The following is a 15,488-nucleotide window of genomic DNA, read 5'->3' on the forward strand; positions in this document are numbered from 1 at the left end:
GTGTGTGTGTGTGTGTGTGTGCAGGTCGGATGCTGCTGAATGACTCTAAGAAGGGTCCTCCTCACGTCCAGTACAGAAGACCGTACGGCTGTGCTGTGTTGGCCATGAGTGATGTACTGCAGACCATCTCAGAGCTGAAGGAGGAGAAGGACTTTGTACTCAAAGTCTACACGTGAGTGACACGCAGGCACACACACACACACACACACACACACACACACTCACACACACACACACACACACACACACACACACACACACACACACACACACACACACACACACACACACACACACACACACACACACACACAGCTGTACAGTATGCAATTATATGATTGTATGTGAACTGATTCACGTCCTGATATCCCTCCACCATTAGACTCAGCCACGTCCTGATATCCCTCCACCATTAGACTCAGCCACGTCCTGATATCCCTCCTCCATTAGACTCAGTCACGTCCTGATATCCCTCCACCATTAGACTCAGTCACGTCCTGATATCCCTCCACCATTAAACTCAGTCACGTCCTGATATCCCTCCACCATTAGACTCAGACACGTCCTGATATCCCTCCACCATTAGACTCAGTCACGTCCTGATATCCCTCCGCCATTAGACTCAGTCACGTCCTGATATCCCTCCACCATTAGACTCAGACACGTCCTGATATCCCTCCACCATTAGACTCAGTCACGTCCTGATATCCCTCCGCCATTAGACTCAGACACGTCCTGATATCCCTCCACCATTAGACTCAGTCACGTCCTGATATCCCTCCGCCATTAGACTCAGTCACGTCCTGATATCCCTCCACCATTAGACTCAGACACGTCCTGATATCCCTCCTCCATTAGACTCAGTCACGTCCTGATATCCCTGCACCATTAGACTCAGTCACGTCCTGATATCCCCCCACCATTAGACTCAGACACGTCCTGATATCCCTCCGCCATTAGTCTCAGTCACGTCCTGATATCCCTCCTCCATTAGACTCAGTCACGTCCTGATATCCCTCCTCCATTAGACTCAGCCACGTCCTGATATCCCTCCACCATTAGACTCAGTCACGTCCTGATATCCCTCCACCATTAGACTCAGTCACGTCCTGATATCCCTCCACCATTAAACTCAGTCACGTCCTGATATCCCTCCTCCATTAGACTCAGCCACGTCCTGATATCCCTCCACCATTAGACTCAGTCACGTCCTGATATCCCTCCACCATTAGACTCAGACACGTCCTGATATCCCTCCACCATTAGACTCAGTCACGTCCTGATATCCCTCCGCCATTAGACTCAGACACGTCCTGATATCCCTCCACCATTAGACTCAGTCACGTCCTGATATCCCTCCGCCATTAGACTCAGACACGTCCTGATATCCCTCCGCCATTAGACTCAGCCACGTCCTGATATACCTCCGCCATTAGACTCAGACACGTCCTGATATCCCTCCACCATTAGACTCAGCCACGTCCTGATATCCCTCCACCATTAGACTCAGTCACGTCCTGATATCCCTCTACCATTAGACTCAGACACGTCCTGATATCCCTCCTCCATTAGACTCAGTCACGTCCTGATATCCCTTCACCATTAGACTCAGCCACGTCCTGATATCCCTCCACCATTAGACTCAGTCACGTCCTGATATCCCTCCACCATTAGACTCAGTCACGTCCTGATATCCCTCCACCATTAGACTCAGACACGTCCTGATATCCCTCCGCCATTAGACTCAGTCACGTCCTGATATCCCTCCTCCATTAGACTCAGTCACGTCCTGATATCCCTCCTCCATTAGACTCAGCCACGTCCTGATATCCCTCCACCATTAGACTCAGTCACGTCCTGATATCCCTCCACCATTAGACTCAGTCACGTCCTGATATCCCTCCACCATTAAACTCAGTCACGTCCTGATATCCCTCCTCCATTAGACTCAGTCACGTCCTGATATCCCTCCACCATTAGACTCAGTCACGTCCTGATATCCCTCCACCATTAGACTCAGTCACGTCCTGATATCCCTCCTCCATTAGACTCAGTCACGTCCTGATATCCCTCCTCCATTAGACTCAGCCACGTCCTGATATCCCTCCTCCATTAGACTCAGCCACGTCCTGATATCCCTCCACCATTAGACTCAGCCATGTCCTGATATCCCTCCACCATTAGACTCAGACACGTCCTGATATCCCTCCGCCATTAGACTCAGTCACGTCCTGATATCCCTCCACCATTAGACTCAGACACATCCTGATATCCCTCCTCCATTAGACTCAGTCACGTCCTGATATCCCTCCACCATTAGACTCAGTCACGTCCTGATATCCCTCCACCATTAGACTCAGACACGTCCTGATATCCCTCCACCATTAGACTCAGTCACGTCCTGATATCCCTCCACCATTAGACTCAGTCACGTCCTGATATCCCTCCACCATTAGACTCAGTCACGTCCTGATATCCCTCCACCATTAGACTCAGTCACGTCCTGATATCCCTCCACCATTAGACTCAGTCACGTCCTGATATCCCTCCACCATTAGACTCAGACACGTCCTGATATCCCTCCACCATTAGACTCAGTCACGTCCTGATATCCCTCCACCATTAGACTCAGTCACGTCCTGATATCCCTCCACCATTAGACTCAGTCACGTCCTGATATCCCTCCACCATTAGACTCAGTCACGTCCTGATATCCCTCCACCATTAGACTCAGTCACGTCCTGATATCCCTCCTCCATTAGACTCAGTCACGTCCTGATATCCCTCCACCATTAGACTCAGTCACGTCCTGATATCCCTCCTCCATTAGACTCAGTCACATCCTGATATCCCTCCGCCATTAGACTCAGACACGTCCTGATATCCCTCCACCATTAGACTCAGTCACGTCCTGATATCCCTCCGCCATTAGACTCAGTCACGTCCTGATATCCCTCCGCCATTAGACTCAGTCACGTCCTGATATCCCTCCACCATTAGACTCAGACACGTCCTGATATCCCTCCACCATTAGACTCAGTCACGTCCTGATATCCCTCCACCATTAGACTCAGTCACGTCCTGATATCCCTCCACCATTAGACTCAGTCACGTCCTGATATCCCTCCACCATTAGACTCAGTCACGTCCTGATATCCCTCCACCATTAGACTCAGTCACGTCCTGATATCCCTCCACCATTAGACTCAGTCACGTCCTGATATCCCTCCACCATTACACTCAGCCACGTCCTGATATCCCTCCACCATTAGACTCAGACACGTCCTGATATCCCTCCTCCATTAGACTCAGTCACTTCCTGATATCCCTCCACCATTAGACTCAGACACGTCCTGATATCCCTCCACCATTAGACTCAGTCACGTCCTGATATCCCTCCGCCATTAGACTCAGTCACGTCCTGATATCCCTCCACCATTAGACTCAGTCACGTCCTGATATCCCTCCACCATTAAACTCAGTCACGTCCTGATATCCCTCCACCATTAGACTCAGTCACGTCCTGATATCCCTCCACCATTAGACTCAGTCACTTCCTGATATCCCTCCGCCATTAGACTCAGTCACGTCCTGATATCCCTCCCCCATTAGACTCAGACACGTCCTGATATCCCTCCGCCATTAGACTCAGACACGTCCTGATATCCCTCCGCCATTAGACTCAGTCACGTCCTGATATCCCTCCGCCATTAGACTCAGTCACGTCCTGATATCCCTCCTCCATTAGACTCAGTCACGTCCTGATATCCCTCCGCCATTAGACTCAGTCACGTCCTGATATCCCTCCTCCATTAGACTCAGCCACGTCCTGATATCCCTCCACCATTAGACTCAGCCACGTCCTGATATCCCTCCACCATTAGACTCAGTCACGTCCTGATATCCCTCCGCCATTAGACTCAGTCACGTCCTGATATCCCTCCGCCATTAGACTCAGTCACGTCCTGATATCCCTCCGCCATTAGACTCAGCCACGTCCTGATATCCCTCCACCATTAGACTCAGTCACGTCCTGATATCCCTCCTCCATTAGACTCAGCCACGTCCTGATATCCCTCCACCATTAGACTCAGTCACGTCCTGATATCCCTCCACCATTAGACTCAGACACGTCCTGATATCCCTCCTCCATTAGACTCAGTCACGTCCTGATATCCCTCCACCATTAGACTCAGACACGTCCTGATATCCCTCCACCATTAGACTCAGTCACGTCCTGATATCCCTCCACCATTAGACTCAGTCACGTCCTGATATCCCTCCACCATTAGACTCAGTCACGTCCTGATATCCCTCCACCATTAGACTCAGTCACGTCCTGATATCCCTCCACCATTAGACTCAGTCACGTCCTGATATCCCTCCACCATTAGACTCAGTCACGTCCTGATATCCCTCCACCATTACACTCAGCCACGTCCTGATATCCCTCCACCATTAGACTCAGACACGTCCTGATATCCCTCCACCATTAGACTCAGTCACGTCCTGATATCCCTTCACCATTAGACTCAGACACGTCCTGATATCCCTCCACCATTAGACTCAGTCACGTCCTGATATCCCTTCTCCATTAGACTCAGCCACGTCCTGATATCCCTCCTCCATTAGACTCAGTCACGTCCTGATATCCCTCCGCCATTAGACTCAGACAAGTCCTGATATCCCTCCACCATTAGACTCAGCCACGTCCTGATATCCCTCCGCCATTAAACTCAGTCACGTCCTGATATCCCTCCGCCATTAGACTCAGTCACGTCCTGATATCCCTCCGCCATTAGACTCAGTCACGTCCTGATATCCCTCCGCCATTAGACTCAGACACGTCCTGATATCCCTCCGCCATTAGACTCAGACACGTCCTGATATCCCTCCGCCATTAGACTCAGTCACGTCCTGATATCCCTCCACCATTAGACTCAGTCACGTCCTGATATCCCTCCACCATTAGACTCAGTCACGTCCTGATATCCCTCCACCATTAGACTCAGTCACGTCCTGATATCCCTCCACCATTAGACTCAGTCACTTCCTGATATCCCTCCGCCATTAGACTCAGTCACGTCCTGATATCCCTCCCCCATTAGACTCAGACACGTCCTGATATCCCTCCGCCATTAGACTCAGACACGTCCTGATATCCCTCCACCATTAGACTCAGTCACGTCCTGATATCCCTCCGCCATTAGACTCAGTCACGTCCTGATATCCCTCCACCATTAGACTCAGCCACGTCCTGATATCCCTCCACCATTAGACTCAGTCACGTCCTGATATCCCTCCACCATTAGACTCAGTCACGTCCTGATATCCCTCCGCCATTAGACTCAGTCACGTCCTGATATCCCTCCGCCATTAGACTCAGCCACGTCCTGATATCCCTCCACCATTAGACTCAGTCACGTCCTGATATCCCTCCTCCATTAGACTCAGCCACGTCCTGATATCCCTCCACCATTAGACTCAGTCACGTCCTGATATCCCTCCACCATTAGACTCAGACACGTCCTGATATCCCTCCTCCATTAGACTCAGTCACGTCCTGATATCCCTCCACCATTAGACTCAGACACGTCCTGATATCCCTCCACCATTAGACTCAGTCACGTCCTGATATCCCTCCACCATTAGACTCAGTCACGTCCTGATATCCCTCCACCATTAGACTCAGTCACGTCCTGATATCCCTCCACCATTAGACTCAGTCACGTCCTGATATCCCTCCACCATTAGACTCAGTCACGTCCTGATATCCCTCCACCATTAGACTCAGTCACGTCCTGATATCCCTCCACCATTACACTCAGCCACGTCCTGATATCCCTCCACCATTAGACTCAGACACGTCCTGATATCCCTCCTCCATTAGACTCAGTCACTTCCTGATATCCCTCCTCCATTAGACTCAGTCACTTCCTGATATCCCTCCACCATTAGACTCAGACACGTCCTGATATCCCTCCACCATTAGACTCAGTCACGTCCTGATATCCCTCCGCCATTAGACTCAGTCACGTCCTGATATCCCTCCACCATTAGACTCAGTCACGTCCTGATATCCCTCCGCCATTAGACTCAGCCACGTCCTGATATCCCTCCACCATTAGACTCAGTCACGTCCTGATATCCCTCCACCATTAGACTCAGACACGTCCTGATATCCCTCCGCCATTAGACTCAGTCACGTCCTGATATCCCTCCCCCATTAGACTCAGACACGTCCTGATATCCCTCCGCCATTAGAGTCAGTCACGTCCTGATATCCCTCCTCCATTAGACTCAGTCACGTCCTGATATCCCTCCACCATTAGACTCAGTCACGTCCTGATATCCCTCCACCATTAGACTCAGTCACGTCCTGATATCCCTCCACCATTAGACTCAGTCACGTCCTGATATCCCTCCACCATTAGACTCAGTCACGTCCTGATATCCCTCCACCATTAGACTCAGTCACGTCCTGATATCCCTCCACCATTACACTCAGCCACGTCCTGATATCCCTCCACCATTAGACTCAGACACGTCCTGATATCCCTCCACCATTAGACTCAGTCACGTCCTGATATCCCTTCTCCATTAGACTCAGCCACGTCCTGATATCCCTCCTCCATTAGACTCAGTCACGTCCTGATATCCCTCCGCCATTAGACTCAGACAAGTCCTGATATCCCTCCGCCATTAGACTCAGCCACGTCCTGATATCCCTCCGCCATTAAACTCAGTCACGTCCTGATATCCCTCCGCCATTAGACTCAGTCACGTCCTGATATCCCTCCGCCATTAGACTCAGTCACGTCCTGATATCCCTCCGCCATTAGACTCAGACACGTCCTGATATCCCTCCGCCATTAGACTCAGACACGTCCTGATATCCCTCCGCCATTAGACTCAGTCACGTCCTGATATCCCTCCACCATTAGACTCAGTCACGTCCTGATATCCCTCCACCATTAGACTCAGTCACGTCCTGATATCCCTCCACCATTAGACTCAGTCACGTCCTGATATCCCTCCACCATTAGACTCAGTCACTTCCTGATATCCCTCCGCCATTAGACTCAGTCACGTCCTGATATCCCTCCCCCATTAGACTCAGACACGTCCTGATATCCCTCCGCCATTAGACTCAGACACGTCCTGATATCCCTCCACCATTAGACTCAGTCACGTCCTGATATCCCTCCGCCATTAGACTCAGTCACGTCCTGATATCCCTCCTCCATTAGACTCAGTCACGTCCTGATATCCCTCCGCCATTAGACTCAGTCACGTCCTGATATCCCTCCTCCATTAGACTCAGCCACGTCCTGATATCCCTCCACCATTAGACTCAGCCACGTCCTGATATCCCTCCACCATTAGACTCAGTCACGTCCTGATATCCCTCCACCATTAGACTCAGTCACGTCCTGATATCCCTCCGCCATTAGACTCAGTCACGTCCTGATATCCCTCCGCCATTAGACTCAGCCACGTCCTGATATCCCTCCACCATTAGACTCAGTCACGTCCTGATATCCCTCCTCCATTAGACTCAGCCACGTCCTGATATCCCTCCACCATTAGACTCAGTCACGTCCTGATATCCCTCCACCATTAGACTCAGACACGTCCTGATATCCCTCCTCCATTAGACTCAGTCACGTCCTGATATCCCTCCACCATTAGACTCAGACACGTCCTGATATCCCTCCACCATTAGACTCAGTCACGTCCTGATATCCCTCCACCATTAGACTCAGTCACGTCCTGATATCCCTCCACCATTAGACTCAGTCACGTCCTGATATCCCTCCACCATTAGACTCAGTCACGTCCTGATATCCCTCCACCATTAGACTCAGTCACGTCCTGATATCCCTCCACCATTAGACTCAGTCACGTCCTGATATCCCTCCACCATTACACTCAGCCACGTCCTGATATCCCTCCACCATTAGACTCAGACACGTCCTGATATCCCTCCTCCATTAGACTCAGTCACTTCCTGATATCCCTCCACCATTAGACTCAGACACGTCCTGATATCCCTCCACCATTAGACTCAGTCACGTCCTGATATCCCTCCGCCATTAGACTCAGTCACGTCCTGATATCCCTCCACCATTAGACTCAGTCACGTCCTGATATCCCTCCGCCATTAGACTCAGCCACGTCCTGATATCCCTCCACCATTAGACTCAGTCACGTCCTGATATCCCTCCACCATTAGACTCAGACACGTCCTGATATCCCTCCGCCATTAGACTCAGTCACGTCCTGATATCCCTCCCCCATTAGACTCAGACACGTCCTGATATCCCTCCGCCATTAGAGTCAGTCACGTCCTGATATCCCTCCTCCATTAGACTCAGTCACGTCCTGATATCCCTCCACCATTAGACTCAGTCACGTCCTGATATCCCTCCACCATTAGACTCAGTCACGTCCTGATATCCCTCCACCATTAGACTCAGTCACGTCCTGATATCCCTCCACCATTAGACTCAGACACGTCCTGATATCCCTCCACCATTAGACTCAGTCACGTCCTGATATCCCTTCTCCATTAGACTCAGCCACGTCCTGATATCCCTCCTCCATTAGACTCAGTCACGTCCTGATATCCCTCCGCCATTAGACTCAGTCACGTCCTGATATCCCTCCGCCATTAGACTCAGACACGTCCTGATATCCCTCCACCATTAGACTCAGTCACGTCCTGATATCCCTCCTCCATTAGACTCAGTCACGTCTTGATATCCCTCCACCATTAGACTCAGTCACGTCCTGATATCCCTCCTCCATTAGACTCAGTCACGTCCTGATATCCCTCCTCCATTAGACTCAGTCACGTCCTGATATCCCTCCACCATTAGACTCAGTCACGTCCTGATATCCCTCCACCATTAGACTCAGTCACGTCCTGATATCCCTCCGCCATTAGACTCAGTCACGTCCTGATATCCCTCCACCATTAGACATAATGGAATAGGAAACAAACACAGTTTCTCCCATCAGCAATAGACCACTAGTGGTAAACTCTTTCTAGCCATAGAGAAATCAACACATTAAAATGGTGTGATGATTATGCCAATCTGGTTGCATTTGTTTTGTGGATGAGTGCATTTCTAAGGCTTTTGTCTTTGGAAAAATGCCATCACAACAGAAATGGCAAAGTCTTGCTCTGTTTCGGCTCATTAAGCCCGTATGGTTCCCCCGTCACACAGTCTAATGTGTTTACTATGGAAATGAAGGGGAACTTGAATACTGATTAAGTCAGAATAGAAGAAAGACTAATTTAGGAACTGGCAGTTGTTAATGTTTCATTATCCTTACTCGTTTTCCACAAGTGAAATTGTTAAGCATTAAGGGTATGCATTAAGGGTATGTATGCAGGGTATGCATTAAGGGTATGCATTAAGGGTATGCATTAAGGGTATGCATTAAGGGTATGCATTAAGGGTATGTATGCAGGGTATGCATTAAGGGTATGTATTAAGGGTATGCATGAAGGGTATGCATTCAAGGTATGTATGCAGGGTATGCATTAAGGGTATGTATTAAGGGTATGCATTAAGGGTATGTATGCAGGGTATGCATTAAGGGTATGCATTAAGGGTATGTATGCAGGGTATGCATTAAGGGTATGCATTAAGGGTATGTACCCTAGTCACCCACCCTAGTCATACCCTGACCTAACCACAATATATAGAAAAACAGAGATATCTAAGGTCAGGCCGTGACAACATGATTCCATGTGTTATTTCATAGTTTTGATGTCTTCACTATAATTATTCTACAATGTAGAAAATAGTAAAAATAAAGAAAAACTCACAAATGAGTAGGTGTGTCCAAACTTTTGACTGGTACTGTCAGTAGGGTTATATAGATACATGTTGATATACTGTCAGGAGGGTTACATAGATACATGTTGATATACTGTCAGTAGGGTTACATAGATACATGTTGATATACTGTCAGTAGGGTTACATAGATACATGTTGATATACTGTCAGTAGGGTTACATAGATACATGTTGATATACTGTCAGTAGGGTTACATAGATACATGTTGATATACTGTCAGTAGGGTTATATAGATACATGTTGATATACTGTCAGTAGGGTTATATAGATACATGTCCGTTTACTGATTTAACATGTTGGCATACCCACTATAACACCAACTATGGTACGGCCTACCGTTTACTGATTTAACATGTTGGCATACCCACTATAACACCAACTATGGTATGTTATACCTACCGTTTACTGATTAACAGTTGGCATACCCACTATAACACCAACCTATGGTATGTTATTCCTACCGTTACTGATTTAACATGTTGCATACCCCAATAACACCAACTATGGTATGTTATTTACCTACCGTTTACTGATTTAACATGTTGGCATACCACTATAACACCACTCATGGTACGGCCTACCGTTTACTGATTTAACATGTTGGCATACCCACTATAACCCAACTATGGTATGTTAACCTACCGTTTACTGATTTAACATGTGGCATACCCACTATAACACCAACCTATGGTATGTTAAACCTACCTTTACTGATTTAACATGTTGGCATACCCACTATAACACCAACTATGGTATGTTAACCTCGTTTACTGATTTAACATGTTGGCAACCCACTATAACACCAACTATGGTATGTTACCTACCGTTTACTGATTTAACATGTTGGCATACCCACTATAACACCAACTATGGTATGTTAACCTACCGTTTACTGATTTAACATGTTGGCATACCATATAACACCAACTATGGTATGTTACCTACCGTTTACTGATTTAACATGTTGGCATCACACTATAACACCACTATGGTATGTTACATACCTACCGTTTACTGATTTAACATGTTGCATACCCACTATAACACCAACTATGGTATGTTATGTCCTACCGTTTACTGATTTAACATGTTGGCATACCCACTAAACACCAACTATGGTATGTTATTACCTACCGTTTACTGATTTAACATGTTGGCATACCCACTTAACACCAACTATGGTATGTTAACCTACCGTTTACTGATTTAACATGTTGGCAACCCACTATACACCAACTATGTATGTCCTACCGTTTACTGATTTAACATGTTGGCATACCCACTATAACACCAACTATGGTATGGTTCCTACCGTTTACTGATTTAACATGTTGATACCCACTATACACCAACTATGGTATGTTAACCTACCGTTTACTGATTTAACATGTTGCATACCCACTATAACACCAACTTATGGTACCCTACCGTTTACTGATTTAACATGTTGGCATACCACTATAACACCAACTATGGTATTTACCTACCGTTTACTGATTTAACATGTTGGCATACCCACTATAAACCCAACTATGTATGTTATTACCTACCGTTACTGATTTAACATGTTGGCATACCACTATAACACCAACTATGGTACGGCCTACCGTTTACTGATTTAACATGTTGGCATACCCACTATAACCAACTATGGTATGTTTTACCTACCGTTTCTGATTTAACATGTTGGCATACCACTATAACACCAACTATGGTATGTTAACCTACCGTTTACTGATTTAACATGTTGGCATACCACATAACACCAACTAGGTATGTTACATTGCCTACCGTTTACTGATTTAACATGTTGGCATACCCACTATAACACCAACTATGGTATGTTGTAACCTACCGTTTACTGATTTAACATGTTGGCATACCCACTATAACACCAACTATGGTACGCCTACCGTTTACTGATTAACATGTTGGCATACCCACTATAACACCAACTATGGTATGTTAACCTACCGTTTACTGATTTAACATGTGATCATACCCACTATAACACCACTATGGTATGTTAACCTACCGTTTACTGATTTAACATGTTGGCATACCCACTATAACACCAACTATGGTATGTTACCTAGCCGTTTACTGATTAACATGTTGGCATACCCACTATAACACCAACTATGGTATGTTAACCTACCGTTTACTGATTTAAAATGTGGCATACCCACTAACCACCAACTATGTATGTTAACCTACCGTTTACTGATTTACATGTTGGCATACCCACTATAACACCAACTATGGTATGTTAACTACCTGTTTACTGATTTAACATGTTGGCATACCCACTATAACACCAACTATGGTATGTTAACCTACGTTTACTGATTTAACATGTTGGCATACCCACTTAAACACCAACTATGGTATGTTATCCTACCGTTTACTGATTTAACATGTTGGCATACCCACATAACACCAACTATGGTATGTTACGTGCCTACCGTTTACTGATTTAACATGTTGGCATACCCACTATAACACCAACTATGGTATGTTAATCTACCGTTTACTGATTTAACATGTTGGCATACCCACTATAACACCAACTATGGTATGTTACATTGCCTACCGTTTACTGATTTACCATGTTGGCATACCACTATAAACCAACTATGGTATGTTAACCTACCGTTTACTGATTTAACATGTTGGCATACCCACTATAACACCAACTATGGTACGGCTACCGTTTACTGATTTAACATGTTGGCATACCCACTATAACACCAACTATGGTATGTTATGTTAACCTACCGTTTACTGATTTAACATGTTGGCATACCCACTATAACACCAACTATGGTATGTTATGTTAACCTACCGTTTACTGATTTAACATGTTGGCATACCCACTATAACACCAACTATGGTAACGGTCCTACCGTTTACTGATTTAACATGTTGGCATAACCACTATAACACAACTATGGTATGTTAACCTACCGTTTACTGATTTAACATGTTGGCATACCCACTATAACACCAACTATGGTATGTTAACCTACCGTTTACTGATTTAACATGTTGGCATACCCACTATAACACCAACTATGGTATGTTAACCTGACCGTTTACTGATTTAACATGTTGGCATACCCACTATAACACCAACTATGGTATGTTAACCTACCGTTACTGATTTAACATGTTGGCATACCCACTATAACACCAACATATGGTATGTTACCTACCGTTTACTGATTTAACATGTTGGCATACCCACTATAACACCAACTATGGTATGTTACTGTGCCTACCGTTTACTGATTTAACATGTTGGCATACCCACTATAACACCAACTATGGTATGTTAACCTACCTTTACTGATTTAACATGTTGGCATACCCACTATAACACCAACTATGGTATGTTACGCCTACCGTTTACTGATTTAACATGTTGGCATACCCACTATAACACCAACTATGGTAGGTTCCTACCGTTTACTGATTTAACATGTTGGCATACCCACTATAACACCACTATGGTATGTTAACCTACCTTTACTGATTTAACATGTTGGCATACCCACTATAAAACCAACTATGGTATGTTAACCTACCGTTTACTGATTTAACATGTTGGCATACCCACTATAACACCAACATTGGTATGTTTAACCTACCGTTTACTGATTTAACATGTTGGCATACCCACTATAACACCAACTATGGTATGTTACCTACCGTTTACTGATTAACATGTTGGCATACCCACTATAACACCAACTATGGTACCTACCGTTTACTGATTTAACATGTTGGCATCCCACTATAACAAACTATGGTATGTTACATTCCTACCGTTTACTGATTTAACATGTTGGCATACCCACTATAACACCAACTATGGTATGTTACATACCTACCTTTACTGATTAAAACAGTTGGCATACCACTATAACACCAACTATGGTATGTTAACCTACCGTTTACTGATTTAACATGTTGCATACCACTATAACACCAACTATGGTATGTTACCTACCGTTTACTGATTTAACATGTTGGCATACCCACTATAACACCAACTAGGTATGTTGACCATCTACGTTTACTGATTTAACATGTTGGCATACCCACTATAACACCAACTATGGTACCTACCGTTTACTGATTTACATGTTGGCATACCACTATAACACCAACTATGGTATGTTAACCTACCGTTTACTGATTTAACATGTTGGCATACCCACTATAACACCAACTATGGTATGTTCACCTACGTTACTGATTTAACATGTTGGCATACCCACTATAACAACCAACTATGGTATGTTACCTACCGTTTACTGATTTAACATTGGCATACCCACTATAACACCAACTATGGTATGTTAACCTACCGTTTACTGATTAACATGTTGGCATACCCACTATAACACCAACTATGGTATGTTAACCTACCGTTTACTGATTTAATGTTGGCATACCCACTATAACACCAACTATGGTATGGCCTACCGTTTACTGATTTAACATGTTGGCATACCCACTATAAACACCAACTATGGTATGTTAACCTACCGTTTACTGATTTAACATGTGGCATACCCACTATAACACCAACTATGGTATGTTAACCTACCGTTTCTGATTTACATGTTGGCATACCCCTATAACACCAACTATGGTACGTCCTACCGTTTCTGATTTAACATGTTGGCATACCCACTATAACACCAACTATGGTATGTTAATTCCTACCGTTTACTGATTTAACATGTTGGCATACCCACTATAACACCAACTATGGTATGTTACATTACCTACCGTTTACTGATTTAACATGTGGCATACCCACTATAACACCAACTATGGTATGTACGCCTACCGTTTACTGATTTAACATGTTGGCATACCCACTATAACACCAACTATGGATGTAACCTACGTTTACTGATTTAACATGTTGGCATACCCCTATACACCAACTATGGTATGTTAACCTACCGTTTACTGATTTAACATGTTGGCATACCCACTATAACACCAACTATGGTATGTTACAACCTACCGTTTACTGATTTAACATGTTGGCATACCCACTATAACACCAACTATGGTATTATGTTGCCTACCGTTTACTGATTTAACATGTTGGCATACCCACTATAACACCAACCATGGTATGTTAACCTACCGTTTACTGATTTAACATGTTGGCATACCCACTATAACACCAACTATGGTATGCCTACCGTTTACTGATTTAACATGTTGGCATACCCACTATAACACCAACTATGGTTGTTACACCTACGTTTACTGATTTAACATGTTGGCATACCCACTATAACACCAACTATGGTATGTTACTTGCCTACCGTTTACTGATTTAACATGTTGGCATACCCACTATAACACCAACTATGGTACGGCCTACCGTTTACTGATTTAACATTTGGCATACCCACTATAACACCAACTATGGTATGTTAACCTACCGTTTACTGATTTAAACATGTTGCATACCCACTATAACACCAACTATGGTATGTTAACCTACCGTTTACTGATTTAACATGTTGGCATACCCCTATAAACAACCAACTATGGTATGTTAACCTACCGTTTACTGATTTAACC

General features: G+C 45.2%; 1 protein-coding gene across 1 annotated transcript in view; it reads left to right on the plus strand.

The window, feature by feature from the left end:
- The window catches only part of LOC120036313 (dedicator of cytokinesis protein 3-like), a 296,634-nt gene that overhangs the window by 135,108 nt on the left and 146,038 nt on the right, over positions 1 to 15,488 (plus strand). The window contains exon 12 of the mRNA XM_038982785.1: positions 25 to 172. Within this exon, the coding sequence (XP_038838713.1) occupies positions 25 to 172 (148 nt within the window). The remainder of the gene's footprint in view (positions 1 to 24; positions 173 to 15,488) is intronic.

The sequence above is a fragment of the Salvelinus namaycush genome, unplaced genomic scaffold (genome assembly GCF_016432855.1).
Source record: "Salvelinus namaycush isolate Seneca unplaced genomic scaffold, SaNama_1.0 Scaffold13, whole genome shotgun sequence".
Lineage (NCBI taxonomy): Eukaryota > Metazoa > Chordata > Actinopteri > Salmoniformes > Salmonidae > Salvelinus > Salvelinus namaycush.